The 21,851-nt window shown below is 39.8% G+C and overlaps 1 protein-coding gene across 1 annotated transcript; it reads right to left on the bottom strand.

Moving 5' to 3' along the window:
• Positions 1 to 545: 545 nt before the first annotated feature.
• Positions 546 to 19,860, bottom strand: LOC309712046 (LIM/homeobox protein LMX-1.2-like). Its single transcript, XM_082542631.1, has 7 exons — positions 19,594 to 19,860; positions 18,513 to 18,699; positions 8,307 to 8,539; positions 7,955 to 8,130; positions 6,916 to 6,993; positions 4,202 to 4,268; positions 546 to 2,762 (listed from the first exon to the last, which is right to left on the bottom strand). Exons 1-7 carry the CDS (start codon positions 19,709 to 19,711, stop codon positions 2,539 to 2,541), a joined length of 1,083 nt encoding a protein of 360 aa, XP_082398757.1. The 5' UTR covers positions 19,712 to 19,860; the 3' UTR covers positions 546 to 2,538.
• Positions 19,861 to 21,851: the final 1,991 nt, after the last annotated feature.

Here is a 21,851-nt window from a genome sequence, read left to right as displayed (position 1 = left end):
CGAGGGAGATTATCAGTGGTCTTGTATGTCTTCCATTTTCTGATGATTGCTCCCACAGTTGATTTTTTCACACCAAGCTGCTTGCCTATTGTAGATTCACTCTTCCCAGTCTGGTGCAGGTCTACAATACTTTTCCTGGTGTCCTTCGAAAGCTCTTTGGTCTTGGCCATGGCGGAGTTTGGAGTCTGACTGTTTGAGGCTGTGGACAGGTGTCTTTTATACAGATGATGAGTTCAAACAGGTGCCATTCATACAGGTAACGAGTGGGGGACAGAAAAGCTTCTTACAGAAGACGTTACAGGTCTGTGAGAGCCAGAGATTTTCCTTGTTTGAGGTGACCAAATACTTATTTTCCACCCTAATTTACGAATAAATTCTTTACAAATCCTACCATGTGGATTCATGGATTTTTTTTTTCACATTCTGTCTCTCACAGTTGAAGTGTACCTCTGGTGCAAATTACTGACCTCTGTCATCATTTTAAGTGGGGGAACTTGCACAATCGGTGGCTGACTAAATACTTTTTTGCCCCACTGTACCTTCAACAATGGGTATCAATCAGCTGGCTCACATAATACTTCACATAACAAAAATATAATATTTGCTCAACTTCTCCTTTAGAACAACTTACAGTATTATTCGGGTATCTTTACTGAGCGGCACATAGAGAAACACAAAGCTCTGTGCTTCTGAGACACTGTTTGAAGTACTTCAATAAATCTTTAAGTTGAACTAGTTCAGAACAGACAAACTGCAAAATGTTTACAATATTAGTACAGAGCATTCAAAGGATCTTGCAAAGAAAAGCGTCTGGACTTCTTTAAGTTGCTTGAAGACGTTTCACCTCTCATCCGAGAAGCTTCTTCAGTTCTAAGGTCAAATGGTGGAGAGTCCCAGATATAAACCTAGTGGGAGTAACCCCCCACAGAGGGACAAAAGGACCCCCTGATGATCCTCTAATCGCCTGAGCCAAGGTGTGAAACTGGGTGTGGGTCTCAATCAGCCAGAGTTTCGGGTGTGTTCATTGTGAAACCTGGCCCCACCTTATCATGCGAATTCCTGAGGTCAGATGGCCCAGGATGTGAGTGGGCGTTAAGGCGTCTGGGAAGAGAACTCAAAACTGGATTATAGATGGCAGAGAGTTGGTGTCGTAAACCCCCGCCTCTGTTCAAAGATGGTCGCTCACAATGGACATAGATGGCTTCTTTCACTCCTCTTTCAAACCATCTGTCCTCTCTGTCCAAAATGTGAACATTGGCATCCTCGAAAGAGTGTCCTTTATCCTTAAGATGCAGATGGACTGCTGAGTCTTGTCCTGTGGAGGTGGCTCTTCTGTGTTGTGCCATGCGCTTGTGAAGTGACTGTTTGGTCTCTCCAATGTAGAGGTCTGAGCATTCCTCGCTGCACTGTACAGCATACACCACATTGTTAAGTTTGTGTTTTGGCGTTTTGACAAAGAAGTCCAGACGCTTTTCTTTGCAAGCTCCTTTGACTACGATGACCTGGATGACTGAGAACCTTCACAGACAGTACAGAGCATTATTATTCTTGTCCAATAAATATACACTGCTTAAAAAAAATAATAAAGGAACGTGTTGAAAATACATTTTACCTCAATGGGGAAAAAATCATGTTGGGTATCCATAGTAATATGGACTATCAAGCTACAGAGGGCTGAAGTCAAAATCACTGTGAAAATTGAAGTTAACAAATGATGGCAGGCTAGTCCATTTTGTTGAAATTCCATTGCGATAACTCAGAATGATACTCATTAGTTTGTATGCCATGACAAAATCAGGGCATGCTTTTACAGTAAGTAATGAGATGATAAATCATGTCCAGTGGGATCTCCTCCCAGCTCTGAAACAGCACATCACTGAGTTCATGGACAGTCTGAGGTGCAACCTGTCAGTGTTAGATGGATAGAAACATAATGTCCAAGAGGATGGATTTAAAAAGGTGAGTGTTGGGACCACCATATCAATTCCTTCATCCTCCAGGAACTGCCTGCATACTCTTACCACATGAGGCCGAGCATTGTCACACACCAGAAGGAACCCAGGACCCATTGTACTAACGTAGGGGCTGACAGTGGGTCTAAGGATTTCATCCTGATACCTAATAGTGGCATTGCTTAGCCAATAGAGGTGTGATAACATGAATATGCCTTCCTGGACCATCACTGACCCACCAGTAAACCAGTCATTCTTAGCCAGTCATCTCATTTCAGCCAGCTAGTAAAATTACACATACACGGCTATGAACTAACACTTTCAATACTATTACATTTTGCTATGAAACAGGACTCAACTAGTTATTATCTTAATTAACCGCCTGTCCACCAAAAAGAAAATAGCTTAAAAGGCAATCCCACTGCAACAAAACAACTTTTGAGAAACAAAGGAGTCCAGTATCTGCTTTAGGTGCGCCTTTCCTTGGATAGAGGTTAGTCTGGTGTATTTGGTCGGCCTTGGTCATATTTAGTTGCTTGCTGTTTTGTGTCTTATGGCCAAGTAGACTCTGTGCCTTTTGTCTGCACTATTGTGGGCTCACCGTCCACAGCTTGGTAGGAGGTATGGTGGGCTGAGAAGAACTGAAACTGATGATGTGTCTTAAGAAGTATGAGCTTTGCATGGAGTGAAGACAGTCAATGGTGTTCCCCACCCTTTCATGTAAAGAGGCTTCATCTGGAGTGGCCATGAAGCAATCATTTAGACTTGTCAGAGAGGTCTCACTGTCAATGTCATGGATGAAGTCAATACCTGTCAAAATTAGAGAAGAAGATATAAAGAAGTAAAAAAAAGGACCATGTAGAGAGAGTTTAATAATCTTTTATTACAAATTATACATAACCTGAGCCGCTGCTAACAAAGTTCTGTTATTATCAATGTTCTATTTAAAATATAGGTTGGAAAAAGTGCAGGGAATTGTTCAACTTATTTAGAAAGACAAACAAAAGAAACCAGAAGTAAGAGATTAACTGAACATCTTCTCAAACCTTTATCTTGTAAATGTCCATTTTATTTCTTTAAGTTACCAGTTGGTTATATTCACTTTCTACCTCCTTACTACTACTACCTCAGTTAACACCAAAAGTTTTTTGCTGTTCTTTGACTACTTGTTTAGACTTGTATTTATCTTCAGAAATTAGTATATCACTGTGTCAGCTCAGGTTGAGCAGTCTGGAGAGAAAGAGGCACAGCTGAGATGGTTTGGGTTTGTGAAAAGGATAGTGGATATATTGCGCAAAGGATGCTGAATATAGAAGTGCCAGACATATTGAAAAGACATGTAAATATTGTATATCGTATAGAGGTTAATACACAAATAAAATTGTCAGTTTAGATCTGACATTTTATCCTGATATTATACAACACAATGACAGTATTGTCTGTTTGTTTGAAGTAGCTGTTTCTTTCATTTTCCTTTTCTATTTTATTGATCTATTCTCCTGCAGGACTTAAGCAGCACACCAATGTTAAAATGTTCTTGTACAACAACGTGTCTTACATAGAAACAAATAAATCATCATTATCATTGGCTGTTTGATCTTAAAGATGTCTCACCTAACATTTCATTTGCTAATCTCACCTTCAAACAACCGGCTGCTTGCTGCTGGGTTGCTTAGTTCGTTTGGTTAACAGCAGCGGCTTCGACTCTAATAAACCCTGTTGCCATGCCAATATTGACATGCTGGAAGTCCCTGAACAGACAGAAGCAGTGCTTGCCAAACCAGTGAGACACTTATCTAAACTGTCTGTTCATATCCACTGTGAGACCACAGTGGCAATAAGCCCACTAGCCATGTGGAACTATATTGCAGAGAGAATCTCAGCTCCCGCTTTATAGCTCTGCTGTTGAAAAACCCATATTTACCAGCAGAGATGAAATTCTGGTTTCACAATATGGGGCGTGCTAAAAACTACAAAACTGGGAGTGTTTGCTGAGTGACTTTACTCTTTTTATTGTTCCAATAAAAAATTTAATATTTCAAGCTGTCTCTCCAAATTATTGATAAATCACCTAGCTTTCTGGAATCGCTGTTATTCTAAAGGACAGATTGTAATGACAGTTACATTTCTAATGTTCTTCTGCCCCACTGACGCAGAAGGACGTCAGTGGTGGCGCGTTTCATTTTGCTACATTAGAGAAAAGTAGCAAAAAAAAGGAACTGGAAATGCAAACAAAGATAAATCCTTACCTTGGCCTAGCCTTTGGCTGTTGTGTTGCTCCTGCTGTTGCTGTTGTCTGCGGGCTAACTTCTTCATCTGCAAATAAATAAATAGCAAACAGTTTGATACATGACTGACAGGCAAACAAGCAGACACACACACACACAACCAAAAACACACATGCAATACTGTGCAAAGTCTTGTGCTGTTTCTTTATATTGTGGTTCTAAGGACCAGTAATTTTTCTAAGCAATGTTCTTAAGGTCTTTCAAAGATATTTTTTGGACATAGTTAGCACTTTAGGTACTTTGTTACTTGCAGCTCATAACTGCAACAAATAATTAGCTCCCACTTATCACAAGTGTTTTCAGGAAAAGGTTTGTATTGTATTGTATTGCCAAATGGATTGAGCAGTTGCCCGGGTATGAGTGTGGGGCAGCATTACAGCATACAGTAAAGAGGACTGTGTCATGTGAAGCAGGGCCACATAGGAGCTTGATAAGACCACTAAAGCAGACAGCCATAGAGACAAAACACAGAGGTGACTCTTGGACTTCCTTTCCTGGGCGGTCCTCATGTGAGCTAATTTCTGTTTTGAAGCTTTATTTTCATGTATGCACATGTTTCAATAAATCACGGCTCCTATTTATCATTTTGTAGCAAAATGTAAAGAAATCAGAGGTAGTTTAAGACTTTTACACAATATTGTACCAATGTATCGGTTAATATGTACAAATAGATTAAATACAAATAGGAATAAATAAGTGGAGACGGCAAAAAATTGAAGTGTTAAATAGATTTATGTGCAAAAGAGCTATGAGCTCATGAGATGACCAGATGTGCAAAAATTATTATTACTAGTTAAAATAGGTCAGCTGTTCAAGAGTCTGATAGCAGTGGGGAAGAAGGAGTTGTTGAGTCGGGATCTTCTAGAGTTCACACTTCTAAACCTTTGTCCCGAGGGCAGAAGTGTGAACAGTCCGTGTTGGGGGTGTGTGGGGTCTTTGAGGATGGAGGCAGCTCTCTTCTGGACTCTGCGATGGTAGATGCTCTGCAGAGAGGGCAGCGGAGTCCTGGTGATCTTCTCTGCAGCTGCTATCACTCTCTGCAGGTCCATAGCAGTAGTGCTGCCGTACCATGCAGTGATGCAGCTGGTCAGGGTGCTCTCCACAATGCAGCTGTAGAACCTGCCAAGGATCTTGGCCAACATACCAAATTTCCTCAGCCTCCTCAGGAAATACAGCCACTGCTGAGCCTTCTTGACCAGCTTTGTGGTGTTCAGTGTCCAGGTGAGGTCCTCTGTGATGTAGACGCCCAGGTATCTAAAGCTGCTCACCCTCTCCACTTCCACACACAAAGTGAGTGACAGTGACAGTATTGAAGGCGGAGCTGTAATCAACAAAAAGTACCGTGATGTATGAGCCTTTGTTGCTGTAGGCTTTATCCAGTGTATTTTTCCACCTTGTTGCACAATCAAATACTGTTCAAACCTGGGGAAATCTGGCCAGGATTTCTGTTGACTGCTTACAGCTCATCCATGGTTGAGTTAGCATTAGCATCGGGTGGTACATACACGGCCGTTACCATGATGACAGTAAACTCATAAGGTATGTAGATAGGTCTGCATTTAACAGTCAAATATTCCAAATCAGAACACTGGCTGTCTACAGTCTTTTGTCTCTTTAGACCAGCTGTCATTGATCTAGATGCATAAACCCCCAATGTTGGTGAAGCAAATACTCGGGAGCGGTGGCTTAAATGTTTTTTTCTTTAACCATGCTACTGGGCCCACCCTGCAGCCTCGCTTTTGCCTCCTTTGTTTACACTTCCTTTTGGGCTTGCTGCAGGCCTGGAGTTCTTATTATGTTCTCCGGAATCCTGTGGAAGTGGTGATAGTCTGACATAGTGTTCCTTGCACAGTGTAATCCCAAACTCAGAAGGTCCTGAGTAGATACTACTCGCCATACAGTAGTAAAAAACACATACATCCACACATATACATGTAAAAAATCTAGAAAAGCAAGCACCGAATGTGGAGAGCAGTAAGCCACTGTGTCTATGTGTGTGTCGATGTCTTGTGGAAGGAGGGAACCTAACATGCATGTCTGTGGAAACCCGGAGTACCTCGAGAGAACCCACAAGGGCACAAGGAGAAGATGCACACTAATTCATATGCTACAGAAGAAAGCTTTGAAAATTTTAAAAGCTTCTAGGTTATTGGGAACCAGATGACAGACTATTCATCATGCTAGAATTTTTAAAACACTATGTTGTTAGACATGCAAGAGCAATGAATGGCTGTTAAATTAAACGGCATGATTATGATATATTTTAGACTTGAGCAAGTATTGCATCAGACCGATGATGGACAATAGTAAAATCCCTGTAGCTAGTGAGACTATGATGAGTTTATTCTCTCAAATGCCACCAAGCCAGACAAATTAGATTAGAAACTCTCAGTACACTGAAGCTTGACTGATGAAAAACTGATTACATAACTAAGGACTTTTGGGAATAAACAGTAAGGGCCCATTGTCAGAGGATGCAATGTGGGGGGCCATCAGCGACTAAGACTTCTGTGAAACACCTAAAGGCTCATTTTAACTATCTTTGCTTAGAAGAAGCAATTTAAAAATTGTAACTGTAGTTCAACAATGTGAATGCTTAGAAGTTACAACCACAAAATTATGAAACTAGGTTATAAATGTATAAATGCTTATAGCTTTGGGGATGTGCTCCTTACCTTTGCTCTCTGGTTCTGGAACCAGACTTGGACCACACGAACACTAAGTCCAGTCTCTGCAGCCAGGGTCTCTCTTACCTGTAAATCACAGCACAATTAAATTTTATTATTATTATTATTATTATTATTATTATTATTATTATTGTTGTTGTTGTTGTCGTTGTTATTATTTTATTATTATTATTAATAAAAATAATATTAATAAAACAATTAATACTATTAGTATTCTTACTTTTTTATTATAACAAATACATTAAAAAAAACCAACATGCTTCCATTAAACAAACTCTTCTGGGCTGTAACTGTGTAATGCATTAACCAGTTTTCTGGCAGTGCAGGCATTTGCTAGTTTTTATTAGCTTTAAATTCTACTACCCTCAGTGTCACCCTTGATAGAGGACAAATGTAGACACACCAGCTCAGAAGTATAAATAAAAACACACACATATATACAACAACATAATCTATTACAATGTAGGCTCTACAGGGTTTCAACCCTCAAGCGTCAATGCAGGACTGACAAAACCCTATTTTAAAAAGAAAAGAAAAGAAAATGACAAAATGTTGCTTGGAAATAAGATAATTTTCATGACAACATAAGTAAGGTTTTGTGCTTAAACATATTAATTTTCTTTGCATATATGTGTTAATAAGTTTAATGAAGTCTCAACTGTTAATTCATTCAACTCCTCATTTTAAATTTGGGTTGTTAAAGCTAGAGGAACTAATTTTTAAGTTTCAGTGTTAAAATAATTTTAAATATTTGCTTGGCTGGTTGTCTTGGGGCCTTTTCCTTCATATTTAAACTGCTACTTTTATTAAGAACATAATACTGTTTTTCTACTATGACTTCTTAGTCATAGTAGAAAAATAGACTTGAGGTGACTGCTGTTAAGCATTGATGCTATATAAACGAAATGATACTGAATTCAAATGTAATGTAAGAAATGAAATGCAATGTAATTGTAGTACTTGATATGTGGTTTTTGACTCAAATATACCAGTATACAATTATAATATACTCTATACCTCTACTCACCTTTCTGCAGGGTTTGGAAGAAACCTCAAAAGAGGCCTTAAAGGCTCTCTGCTGCGGGGTGGTCAGGATGGTGCGTGGGCGTTTGGGCCTTAGGGGTTCTTTGCTGTCACTGCTGCATTTCCTGACTGATAGGGTTTTTTCTGATTTCACATCCTCGTCCTCATCCTCATTCTTATCTGTCACCAGACACAAATAATTCCATTAATCCCTTTGTTTAATTGTTGCTGCAGATTTGACCTGAGTTCAGTTTTTTGCATTGCATGGGAATTTTCCATTTCTAGATAAAGTCATCAATTAGGTACGTTCCTTTTGATTCAGTTCTTTTCTTTAATAATCTGTTATAAAATATTACCTGAGTCTGTGATGTCTGTACTGAGTGTACTGAGCAGGGCCCTCTCTCTCTCATAGTCAGTCTTGCACAGCAGCTGACCTTTTTTCAGTACAAACTCATCTCCTTTACACAGCTGGTGCTGGCAGACACAGCAGCAGAAGCAGCTGAGATGGTAAACACTGTCCAGAGCTCGCATAACAAACTCTGTGGGCGCTATCTTTCCAAGACAGTTGCTGCACTCCACAGCAAACAACCTGAGCACAAGGGGAAGGAAGAACAGTGTTATTGATGCAGCATTTTTAGGGAAAATTGTGTTTGACATATTTTCCTTGCAATTGAATCATTCTAGCAGTTATGTTTCTCCTCCAACAGAGTGCGGAGGAGGAGCAATGAGATAACACAAACACAAAAGCTACCAAGCTAAATCTAATAAAAGTTGTTTTGCCTTCTGACCATAATTCAACACATTTTGCTGCTCAAATTGAAATTCGGGTGAAAAATTATTTGTCACACTGAAAAACCTGATAGTTTCACCGATTATTTTCATTTGAATGGGTTTACAAACTGGCGTACTCAAACAACAGTTTTCAACAGTATTTAAACACAAGAGGCTTCTCTTTAAAATGTCTTCTTTCTACAGTTTTCTCACCATCCCATTACCACTGAAGTGTAAAGTTATTTATCAATTTACAGGATCTCTGTGGCTTTTAAATCACAAAACACTAAGTTTGGTGGATAATTTTCCAGAAATTGTTACTTTAATTAAGGTACCAAAGTAACACCTAGATTAAAAAAAACTGAATCTAGTTTTGGTGTTACTTTTCTGTTACTTTTAGCCACAGCTAACTTTTGTCACAGGAAGCGTCGGTTACCTTTGATTCCACTGAATCACAACCAAGTCTAAATTTCATGGGTGTGTTCATGTCCTGCTAACAATAACTGGAGCTTGCCAATCTTAGAGGCCAGTAGTTTTGTCTTTCTTTTGGTTGTTTCTCTATGAGCCTCTGGTCTAATGGAAAACTGATTAGACCAGAGGAGACTAGTGTGCTATACAAGTTGCTGTAGGATCTGGTATCACTGCTCTGAGAGACGGTTTTTGTACAATGACAATAAAGGGCTAGTCTGTTCTAGTTACCATTGGTATCTTTGTGGTAACAGCACATGAGCTTCTGGACTGGTTCTTATACAACTTGCCTCATTCACCCGTGTCTGTGTGTGTGTGTGTGTGTGTGTGTGTGTGTGTGTGTGTGTGTGTGTGTGTGTGTGTGTGTGTGTGTGTGTGTGTGGGAGGGGGGGGCATGCAAGAACTGAATCTTGGAAAAGAGTTAAAGAGTGGGAGAGGAGGAAAGAGGTAGCATTAGGCAGGTACACAAGAGTTTGGACAGCTGCACTGTTCCTTTCTAATGACACTATCCTTCTCTGTTCAATAGTTTTTTCTCCCATTCCCCATATCTCATTGATCTTCTCTTTCAACCTTTGTCTTACCATCTGTCAATTCAGAAAGTGAGAAGAACATTTGCCATCAAGGCTCTTTAAAAAAAAAAAAGATGGACAGAGTATATAAAGTATAAGACATTGCCTAGTAAAATTAACAAATAAAAATACACCACAATCTGGTTCAAATCACTGTAATTGCAATGTATGCTCATAATAGAGTTGTGTAACAGAACCACGACAGGCCCGATGACGAGTTCATGGTTTTCAGCATTTCTTTATTTAACACTTTTATTCTCCTGGTCGCTGTACAACAACAGTCGGCTGCAGCTCCGCCGCTCACAGCCCGACACATATCAACAACAACAACATAACAGACAGCACAGCTTTTTATGCCGGCAGAGGCGTGATTGCAGATGCCATGCAATTGCATCCATCTCCCCTGCAACAACACCTCAGACCACGCACTGCCGAAGTTGATACACTCCTCATTAAATGGATATAAGCACTAACCCCATGGTGTGAAGGGATAACTAAGAGGGATAGAAAGAGTTGAGTGAAGGTAAATTGCTACATGCTTACAGAACACACTATCAGACAGGAAGGGCTGCTTGCCCTTGGGTGTATGATAACAGGGTGCTCATTTTCATGCATGAAAATAAAACATCCCTGGTAACAACTGTAAGGTAGGGAGGGGTTTTTTTTCATACAGGACAAGATCCCTGACTGGAGGTTAATGACTGCTGTCATGTGGAAGGACCCCAAGGAGAACAAATCAAGTCTAAACCATGGCACCTCCCCATCAATAGCCAATCAAAATTATTTCCGGTTGTCATGTGTCTAATACAGTCCTTGCGGTGACACCGCCCTTCTTGGACTGAGATTGCCCACCCCTGGTCTAATATATGCTTTGAATTATGAACTGTGCTTCACTTCTCCACGTGCAGACTGCCTGACATTGAGAAGTCCACAGCTGTGCAAGCCAAATCTTTAACTGCCTGATAATTGCTAGATTGTCTCCTGAACTACTCTCAGCAAAAAAACGAACACAACACCTTGATTCACTGAGTTATCAATAGTGTGAGCAGTTACACAACTCACCAAGAATGTTTGCAATGCTGTTAACAGATAAATTTGCATAAGTAAAGGAAATTAAAATTCAATTGAGTTCAATTTTATTTATATAGCGCCAAATCACAACAACAGTCGCCTCAAGGTGCTTTATATTATAAGGTAGACCCTACAATAATACATACAGAGAAAAAACCCCAACAATCATATGACCCCCTATGAGCAAGCACTTTGTGACAGTGGGGAAATAAAAAATCCCCTTCAACAGGAAGAAACTTCTGGCAGAACCAGGCTCAGTTAGGGGCGGCCATCTGCTGCAACTGGTTGGGGTGAGAGACCACAGCTTCTCTGCAACTTTAAAAAAACAAAACTTTTCAAGCTTGCATAGACTGCAACAGTTTAAATCCTTGTTTATACCTAAACGTGTAATTTTCACAACCTTTTGTTTTTCAGTTGTTGTGGGCTTTCATATATGCTGTAAACAAAGTGTACTAAAGTAAAATAAAAGCCTGGAAAGAAATGTGTGGAAAATACAGTGTAAGAAGGGTTGGTTAGACTAGTCTACATCCCTAATAATTGTGAATGAAGGGGAAATATTATTTATTCTTTCCTCTGAAATACCCCAAAGATACTCATTGCATTAAAATAAATAAATAAACAACTTTAAAAACATTATATACTGTTTCGCCTTGCCAAGTATCATCAGGAATCAGTAAGTATGTTTAGGCACTCGAAAAATAAGTCCCATGGTGTATTATACAGTGCAATGTGTCATCTTTGAAAGGCAGAGTGAAAACGTCTTTCTCTTTGCAAGCTTTTAGTTAGATTTAGAGGCAGGCAAAAGCAAAGGGTTCATTTTTTTTTATACCAAAACACTTTGAGTCTGTGTCATATATGGAATATAAAAATTATTTTTAAGATCCATATTGTGAGAATCACACATTTACTTTTGTTTAATATTATACAGAAATGACAAAAGGGTTTTTCCACTACTCCTACTCCCTTTTTTCACCGATAGCTCTACTGATAGCTGAGATCATTACCATGCTAAAAACATGTTGAAGTGAGTTTCTAGAGAATCTCTAGGCTTTACTATGAATTTTTGAGCTTTCGCTGAACAAACAGCAAATCCATTCTCTGAATACTGATTTTATTTTCCCTGCCTCCTTCATAGACATCTTTTGATTACTCTGGCTAATTAAAAGTCCATCAAGCTGCCACCCAAAGCCACCACCCACTCATCCACCCAACCTCCTCTTTTAGGTCACCCAGCTCCATGAAGAGGGAGAACAAACAAGACAATAGTGAAGGAACACACACAGTCTGTTTTTACTGCTTCATTCTTTTTCCTCTCCTCTTATCCTCTTTAATCCTGTACCTCTTTATGCTTATTAAGCTGCTGGAAGCATAGGGCACAGGTCCAATGGGTTAAAGCTCCACCAAAGAGTTGACTCTAGCACTGAAAGGCCACAAAGAACTGAAGAGGACTTTGCGTGATTGCACTAATGGTAGTTTTCTATGTTTATAATTCCCTCTATCTATCTATCTATTTTTATTTCATTTTATTATTCACATTATTATCTGATTCAGTATTATGCCAGAGCTGACAGTGGGTTAGAGCCAGGTTGGTGAAAGATGGAAGGAAGAAGAATAGAAAATGAAATTGAACAGAACCCTAAACTGACTCTGGTAGATGTCCCCACCCCAGACAGGGTGTAAAAAGCAGTGGTGTAGGAAGACCCGCCTCATCCCTTCCATACTTGACAGTGTTCAAGGTCGACTGTTTTGTGCATGTGTTGTATGTGAGTGTATGAGGTGTAAATGAGTATGACTGTGTGAAAACTAGAGTGGTAATAAAATTGAGGGGACAGATGCAACATGAGAATACGATTGCTGGCCTCTCCCTGAAAACCCTCAATGTCTAAGGTGCAGGTAAAATAGCAACGAAGAGGCGACTGGAACTATCTCATCAACCTCATCCACCAACCTCTGGATAACACAACTGCCCCCAAGCCCTAAATGTCAAGGCTCTGTGTGCGGGCAGGCAGAGATGAGGATCCAAATGCAGGACTCGGAAAATGGAATGTAACTCAAAAAACCTCAGCTTTATTGCTGGCAGGAAAACAAACATAAAGTGAGGACGGAACACTGAGACCAAGAACACACAGGCATAAACTGATGGTACGACGCGACACTGAGCATGGGAAAACACAGGGCTTATATACGCAGGGTAGTAACGGGGAAATCGGCAACAGGAGGGAGACACAGCTGGGAGAGATCAGGGCTAACGAGACAGGGGGAACAAAGCTGCACATACTAACATCAGACAAGAACAAGAACCTTCAAAGTAAAACAGGAAACAAAACACACTTTACTAAGACACAGACTAGACAGAGACAGACTTGACACTGACCAAAGGCTACTAAATGATAATCATAATCACAACAGTATCAGATCATAAATCATAATATAGAAAAACACCAAGATAACTGAAACACCAAGTACCAGAGAAACATAAAGGAAAATCCATGATGCAAAAGTACCAAAACATAATGAACTCAAAATACTGGGTCCAACGGACCCAGAACCGTGACACTAAAAAATAAAGTCATTATAGCTCATGTGTCATGTGCTCTCATTACTTTATTATTTATTATTTGTTTCATTAATATAAAAGTAACTAGAACTTAAAACAATCTCCAACCTGAAGTCACATCCCTTCCCAGGAAAACTAAAGGAAGAGGAAAAAGGGAAGTAAAATCTGAAAGGAAACTGTAACGTCTACAACCGACTCCGTGATATAACACACTATTTAGACACCATCTCCAACGGAAGTAACACGATATCGTCCTCTCAAATCCACACACGGTGTGCACACTGCTTTGAAAGGCCCAACAGCTTTGTTTGCTCTCCTCTTTTTCCCCTTTATACGCTGTGCCCACAACTATGAGGAGAAACACCTGCTGTCAGAGGGAGGACAAATCCAACAGAGAAAGGGGAGCGAGAGAAAACCACACACATACAGCACCATTGCTGTAACAGTTGTCAGAGGGATGTGGGGGGGAGGTAGACAACTGTACGTGGAAGGAGAGATTTCTTACACCCCACTGCAAGGTAAGGAAAAGCAAATCCGGAACCAACACCAGCAGCAACCGCCGTCCCCAGTCTGGCTCAACAAGTTCCAACAAGCCCATCTAAATGTCCGGTCATCTTGATGTTACACTGTCACACAAAGATTTTTCTGCTTTAACAGCGCGGCTTGTCATTAATAAAACAGCTGTAGCAGTAAGAAGACAAAGAGGTAATTTCATGACACAAATCAGTACATATTTAAAACACACTTTACCTGAAACACTGCTTTTTGTGTTGTCTGTCTGTCTTTTGTCTCTTTCTAATGTGACAGCGCTGACTGGGCTGTTAAATGGGCGCAAGCTGTATTAAAAACTAACTCATCTCTCTTGTGAGGAGTTTCTTGCTAAGTTCTGCAGTGTTTTTGACAAGGGTTCAAACCTCAATGCCTCTGCTTTTTTCCCTGAGGCCATTTGTCTATTGGTCTTTGGATTCTGGCAGAAGACATGGGATTGGAGTAAAAGGCCCCTCATGGAGCTTTCCTATGCACTTTAAATGATGAACTAAAATCATATCCTCGCTTGAATCCCCGCCCTATAAGTGTTTCCAAGTCACTGCTCTCAATGGAAAAAGACTACTCAACATAACTCACAAAACCCAGCTGGCAACTCCCACTGTGTAAGGCAACCACACAGAACAAATATGCTTCTATCTATTTGTTGCACCACTCGCTCCTCTCGTCCTCGGTCATTCATGGCTAAGAGAGAATAATCTCAACACTAAATAGAGAAAAAAAACCATTTATTTCTGGTTGGAGCACTCACTGTCATCAATTCTGTTTGAAAAATACTATCCATCATTCTCCTCTTAGCCTCCCCCATCTCCACCTGATCTAAATGGTAAATGGTTAATGGCCTGCATTTATATAGCGCTTTACTAGTCCCGAAGGACCCCAAAGCGCTTTACACATCCAGGCATTCACCCATTCACACACTGGTGATGGCAAGCTACATTGTAGCCACAGCCACCCTGGGGCGCACTGACAGAGGCGAGGCTGCCGGACACTGGCGCCACCGGTCCCTCTGACCACCACCAGTAGGCAACGGGTGAAGTGTCTTGCCCGATCTAGCTTCAGTACCCCGTGTATCTTGTTTAGATGAAGTATTTTTAAAAAAGCCCTGTCTCTCTTTCTCTTCCTCCTCACAGAATTTACTATCAACTATCAATTTGCTATCAACCTTTATCCTAGTGGACCTTTGCCCACCAGCAGTTTATATAGTTTATCCAAACTGGAAAAAGAAGACATGGAGAAATACATGACAAACTCACTGACTAACATTCTTTCTGTCTTCCAGGCACTTGTCAATGACGCCATTCGGGATATCATCAATCACCTTGTTTTTGCCTACTTGAATTACATCACACAATTCCTTACATGACATTGTGGCTGTGGCTCAGGTGGTAGAGAAGATCAGCTACTGACTGGAAGGTTGGTGGTTTGATCCTTGGCTTCCCCCAGTCTGTATGCCAAATATCCTTGGGAAAGATAGTAACCCCAAGTTAGCTCCATCGGAGCATGAATGTGTGTGAATGTTGCTTAGATTGCACTTGTGTATAGAAGAAAGTGCTTGGGTGAATGAGGCATGTTGTATACAGTGCTTGGAGTACTCCAGGAGAGAAGAAAAGCGCTATCAGTCCATTTACCTTGTGTTCGTTTGTCTTATAGTCAAGCATCTCAGTCATCACTGATGCCGAGTTGTAGATCACCTGCTTGGTTTCGGTGATGATCGCAGTAGAGATTGTTTATAGTGCTGTAGTCACATCTTGTAGAAGACCTTCAGATGATATGGTGACCTTCAGAGTGGACAATGGTGCTTTAAGAGGAGCAGACAGGCCCAAAGAAAATCCCATATAGAGATAATGTGACAGTAAGTCAGCCCGCTATCAGTGTGCTGCTCCTGTCTGGAAGACGCCTCAATACAACAGGCAAGACCACCAAGCTGCAGGATTCCCCCTCCAGCAACACAACAAATAGTGGGAGTAACACACACATTTAATGAAAGCTCTTAAAACATGTGGTTATCCCAATTGGGCTTTCATCAAATCAACAAAGATGAATAAAAAAGAAGGTCAGACACCAACTAGCGAGAAACAGAAAGCCAAACAGAACAACATTGCCATGTTTTGCTTAGCAGATAAACTCAGGAGAATTTTCTTAAAGCATGACATCCCTGTGCACTTCCCACCCAGTGACAGCCTCAGACAAAAATTGGTTCATCCCAAGGACAAAACTCCCAAAGACAAGCTAAACAACATAGTGTCTGCGTTGAAGTGCAGCAAGTAGTGCTCAGACCTCTATATTGCAATGAGCCACACTATAAATACATGGCACAGCATAAAAGAGCCACCTCGACAGGACATGACTCAACTGTCCATCTGCATTTAAACAATAAAATTTAATTTTTCAAGGATACCGATGTTCAAATTTTGGACAGAAAAGACAAATGGTTTGAAAGAGGAGTAAAGTAAGCCATTTATGTCCAGTGTGAATTCCCATTTTTGAACAGAGGGCTTACGACAACAACTGTCTGTCACTACAATGCGATTTTGAGATCTTTTCCCAGCCACCCTAATGTCCACTCACATCTTGCGTTAGGTGATCTCAAGGGCATATGATAGGGTGAGGCAAGGCAGTGGTTTCACCTGAAACCTCTGCTGATAATGACCCACACCCCTTTTCACACCTATTTGCATGTGATGAGGCACATGATCAATAGTGGGTCAACAATGCTCTCAAGGGACAGTCCCCACTTGGGTTTATTATAATGCTCTATTGAAACTCTTACAGTCAGTGCGATTACTGGCTCTTGTATGTTCAGTAAAAAATCCTGAAAATAGTTTTGTGATACATGCCACCAGCAGGTTTCCAACAACATTCAGCTCTTTTACCCATTTTGAGTGGCTTCAACAAAAATACATTATTTTCACTATGAAAATGAACAATGGTTGTGCAACTAATTATTAATTATTTATCAAATGTGTAGCCTATATGCTGTCTTTAAAGTATTAAAAAATAAAACAAAGGAAAAAATGGTATCAATTAAAATGTGTTTCATAGCCTACATCTGTCACCTGATGCCTTATCCTCTTAATTTTGTTGAACCTTAATAGCAATGTTAGTAGAAATGCATCAAAGGCTAGTTTTGAGTGGCCCCAGGTCTGGATTCCAAAAGAAAAAGTAACAGAGGAAAATAATACAGTTTATTTAAAATTGTCTTTGTTTGGTATGCTTAACCTGTTGTGAGAAGTTGCAAACAACAACAAATACATTAATTCATTAATTGAAAAAAGAAAATTGTGGAAAGACATTTCAGAGAAACCACGCTTCATTTGGTGAGAACCGTCCATGTGCAGATAAAAGAAACAGAGCAAATTCACAACTGGTGAGCAGTTCGATCTTTATGTCATCTTAGAAAAGACACTTAGACTGCCATTTGCTTTAGACGGGTGGTGCACGAAGACATTCACAGTAAGGTGTTCAAGTAATTGATTGATTGATTGATTGATTGATTGATTGATTGATTGATTGATTGATCATTTATTTCGAGCATGTCTGATATGAGGTTTCCAACTGATTTTATTGTCAAGTATCAATGCTAAGAAATCTCCTATATATATATGTGTGTGTATGTCTAGTGCATTTGTTATTGCTTCAGTTGCTTCAGTTATTGCCAGTGAAGTTGAGCTCTTTACTCTGAATCCATGAATCCTTACTTCATAGATACCATCAAAGATGGGCTATGACATCTGCAGCAAATTGTCCCAATAAGCTACTTTCAATATGATTAATTTACACAGATGACAGAGTAGTGGCTCCATAGGTTTACTAATACCTCAGGTTTACAGATTTACCTCACAATCAGAAGATCCCCAGTTTGATCCCTGCAAGAGACACAAATCCCTTTGTGGGCAGGGTAAGTGGCATTTCTAGACAAGAGTAGAGGCACCTGATTAAACTGTGTTATCTTCCTTTAAGGCAGCTCCATACAGACGTTTTATGATGAAAGTTTCTAAATAATGAATCTTTTGATAACAAAGATTACAGACCCCTATGATAACACGCATCAATTTCTTCTTTTATTTTCTATCTTCCAAATAAGGTAATAACTAAACTTTAATTTCTAACTCCTTAAAAGAACGTTTACATCAATGCACCACAGTGGATACTTAGAACTGTATTAAAGAGATTTCTGGGATGCCAGTAGCTCCATTTAAAATAAAATTACTGGAAGCATTACAATTAATTATGGAATTGTTAAATTTTAATATTTATTATTTTATGAATCAAGAATAAACGCCTTTCAAAAACAAATAAATAAGACATCTTTTAGGAGTCAAGGTGCATATGGAAAAATGTAACCCGTAAAAAATAAACAGAAAAGCACTTCCTTCTTTTCACGCACTAACCAATGTGCTAGGACTAAACAACAACAAAAAAGCCAGATTATAAAACGTGCTCAAGGTTAAATTTGCATAAAAAGCGCCTTCAAATAAACAAAAACAACCCAATTTATACTCTTTTCTTTTACTTTGAGCCACTGGCTGACTGGGCCCACAGAGGCCAAGTCCATGGATACAGAGAAGCGTTCTTACTGTTGGTAGTCGCTCTTGCAGTACGGCTTTGTGTCTCTGAAGTAGCAGGTGTCGGTGAGCGGTTGCTGGCACGCAGCGCACTGAAGGCACTTCTGGTGCCAGGACGCGCCATTGACCCTCATCAGGAAACGGTCTGAAATGATCTGCGCGCAGCCCTCACACACGGCCTGCTGTCGAAAGTCAGCGCCTGATTGACAACAGAACAGACATGAGCGGCGTGAACGAGAAGGCTACAGCTGATGTAAAAGGGGAGAATGCTCCCAAAACTGCGACTGTGATTTGCACATAGCCCTGTAACTCGGGAATATGAATTATTTGTTAACTGTCCAAGTCATCCAAATAAAGCGCTACCCAGACGAACCTGCATGTCACAAAGCTCTTGCTGGAATATAGAGGTCATCATGTACGCACACAAAAAATATATGTCCATTTTACTGGAAAAAATCTGCAAACCTGGTAACAAAAAAATTAATTCACTTTTTTTTTGCGAATACATAAAAAATGAATTTCTTCTCTTGTTTATTTATACGTTTTCCCTAGAATGGTTCGTTTCAGTAAATCAAGAGAATCGCCTGAGTGAATAAAGAGGACAGAACCTGCTGGGGTTATATATTCGTATTAAACACTACTTATATTTTTATAACGACTAAAGAATTCTCTTAGAGGTTTATTGAGAAAACTAGTGGGAGAGTTTCAGTGTTGTACGCCATAAATGAACACAGGGATTATTCATATCTCTTTAAACCGAAACATAATTTTGAAAACAACAACATAAAACATAACTAAATAAAATAAACAACAAGACTACACAAAACTGCCCCAGAAGCATGAAATATAACAACGTAATTTGAAAGACTTTTTATGTTAGAAATTATGCGTCGTAGCAGCAAACATGTTTCATAAAATCAAGTGGGGAACATGTAGCCATAATAATATCATAAAAATATCAAACTGAAAACACAGTCTCGAACCTGGACAGACACAGAAACAAAGGCGTTGCAAAATTAGCTTACACTCTTCCAAACCTGTCAGGAGATGGGAAAGCCGACCATCCCGTTGTGCAGGCAAAAAAGAAACTCACCGATCTTACCATCCAAAGAACTGGTATCGCTCCGCAGTTGATCCTTCATTTTAAAGTCATTCAACATCTTTAAATAGGTAGTGGAGTTAGCCTTGCTGTTCGACTCGCGCTTCTCCATATAATAGCTACACTTGTTGCAATTCCCATAAGCCGTGAGATCCAGGCCTGTGGCTCGTTTTTCCCATCTACAGTCTCTGCTGCCTGAGAGTAAAATATGGGCAAAATCAAGAGCACATAAATGGTCGCAAAGATGAAACCTTCAACAAGTTTCCCCCTCTTGTAAGTCAAGAGGTCTGCACTGAAACTCTCAAGCACCCCTGAACTTGATATCTCAGCCGTGATCTCTCTATACAGCTGGGCAACGGCAGAGATATGAAGCCTACCCATGCTCTCCGGCACAGCATTTTCTTGGCACTGCTGTGGATAGATCCGCCTGCACACAATGGAAGGAAAGAACAATCCTTTCCAAACTGTGTTGTTTATATGCGACAACTGTATCAGTCGGCAGACACCCCACATATGGTGGTGGCCACAAAAAATGAATTAGTTTGCGTTAATTGTTTACAAACGAATTAAACTCAAAATACAAATAATAGACGGGGCATCGTGACACTCATTTATAATATGTGCAGTTTAACACAACCATATATCTCTCTTTCTCTCGCTCTTGCTTACAATCAAGCTTTCAAAGTAAATACGAGTAACTACATACATGCAACAATAAATATAATAATATATTTATATTATAAATATAATATAAAAATAATATAAATAAAAATACTCCTAGCTGGTGTTATCAACTTGCAATATAAAAACAGAGACAATATCAAAAATATTTTTGCAATACTAAAATTGAATGAAAATGCTAACTTGACAAAACTGAGTCTACAACCCGAGTAACATAACGACTACAATTTTTATCTGAAACTATTTCTTATCCATATTATTAAATATGCAAAATTGGCGTTTAGTGCCCTGTCACGTGACAGCTCTAAACGTCTCCATGCCTAATGGTAATCTATTCACGTGAAAGACAGGTTTGGAGCAGATTGTCAGGATGAATTCTCCTTAAATCTGTGTAGCCTGATGCCCCATAAATCCACAGCCTGCTCTCAAAAACACGCACACGTTCACTTTTGTTTGGCATATGAAATACATCTCACCAATAGTCATATAACGTCGCATATTGTCATACATACAAACTATGTGAGGCGCAGTAAAGAACGATTTGTGTCAGCTGTGTGCGATTTTGTTCGCACAGCCCTCACTGTCACATGTGGAAAGCGTCAGGATATTTGAAGAGCAGGAGGAAGCTTTCACTATCGGGGAAAAATCATTTTGACAAATGAAGGATGTGAGCAGGTCAGGCTTGATACTGAGCCTCAGCACGGCGGAGGATTAATTAAAATAAGACAATTTTAGTAAAATATTACTGAAATAAACAAGCACCGACCAAATAAAACTTTCCGAGGCAGAGGTGCCGCCAGGAATTTGGGACCCCGTGAAAAAAAATACAACATTGGGCTCCACCACTTAATATTGTAAACCATGCCATCTTAAAAATGTTGTTGTTCAGCTGTGCAGACATAGATCAACATTCTGTACAGATTAATAGATTTTTTTAAATTCATGCAAGGTTCATGAGATATGTGCAACTAATTTCTTACATTTTATATATATATATATATACACACACACACACACACACACACACACACACACACACACACACACATCTCATCCACAGGCTCACTGGAGCTTATCCTGGCTACTGAAGGGCAAGAGGCGGGTACGCAGGTCACCAGTCTGATGCAGGACTATCACATAGAGACAGCTATGGACAATTTAGAACAACCAAATAATCTGTGTGGGAATGTTAATTTGGTAGAGATCACCACCTCTGGTCCTTGGATTCCATTGTCCAACAGATATTAGATTTTTCCCTTCTGTAACACACCTGAATAAAACTAGGTGGTTCTTTAACATCTTGTCATGTTCTGTGCATCCCTGTTAACTACCCATAAATTTACCTCAAAAATTGCAATGCACCCTCTCCATCAACAAACACACATCACATACTAAATAAATAACCTGACATATAAAGAAAAATGTTTAGCATCAAAATTGATAGTGCCTTTCCATTGATTTTTCATTTAATTGCTAACCTGGTAAGTAGCGATGGTGTGATGAAGCCCCATCTCGAATATTTCCGGCCAACTGCTTTGCCAAAAGGCAGGTCCCACAACATCTGACACCAG

This window comes from Aulonocara stuartgranti (assembly GCF_965226115.1).
Source record: "Aulonocara stuartgranti genome assembly, chromosome: 7".
NCBI lineage: Eukaryota > Metazoa > Chordata > Actinopteri > Cichliformes > Cichlidae > Aulonocara > Aulonocara stuartgranti.
The sequence above is the reverse complement of the archived record's forward strand: the minus strand, read 5'-3'. Positions and strand labels throughout refer to the sequence as shown.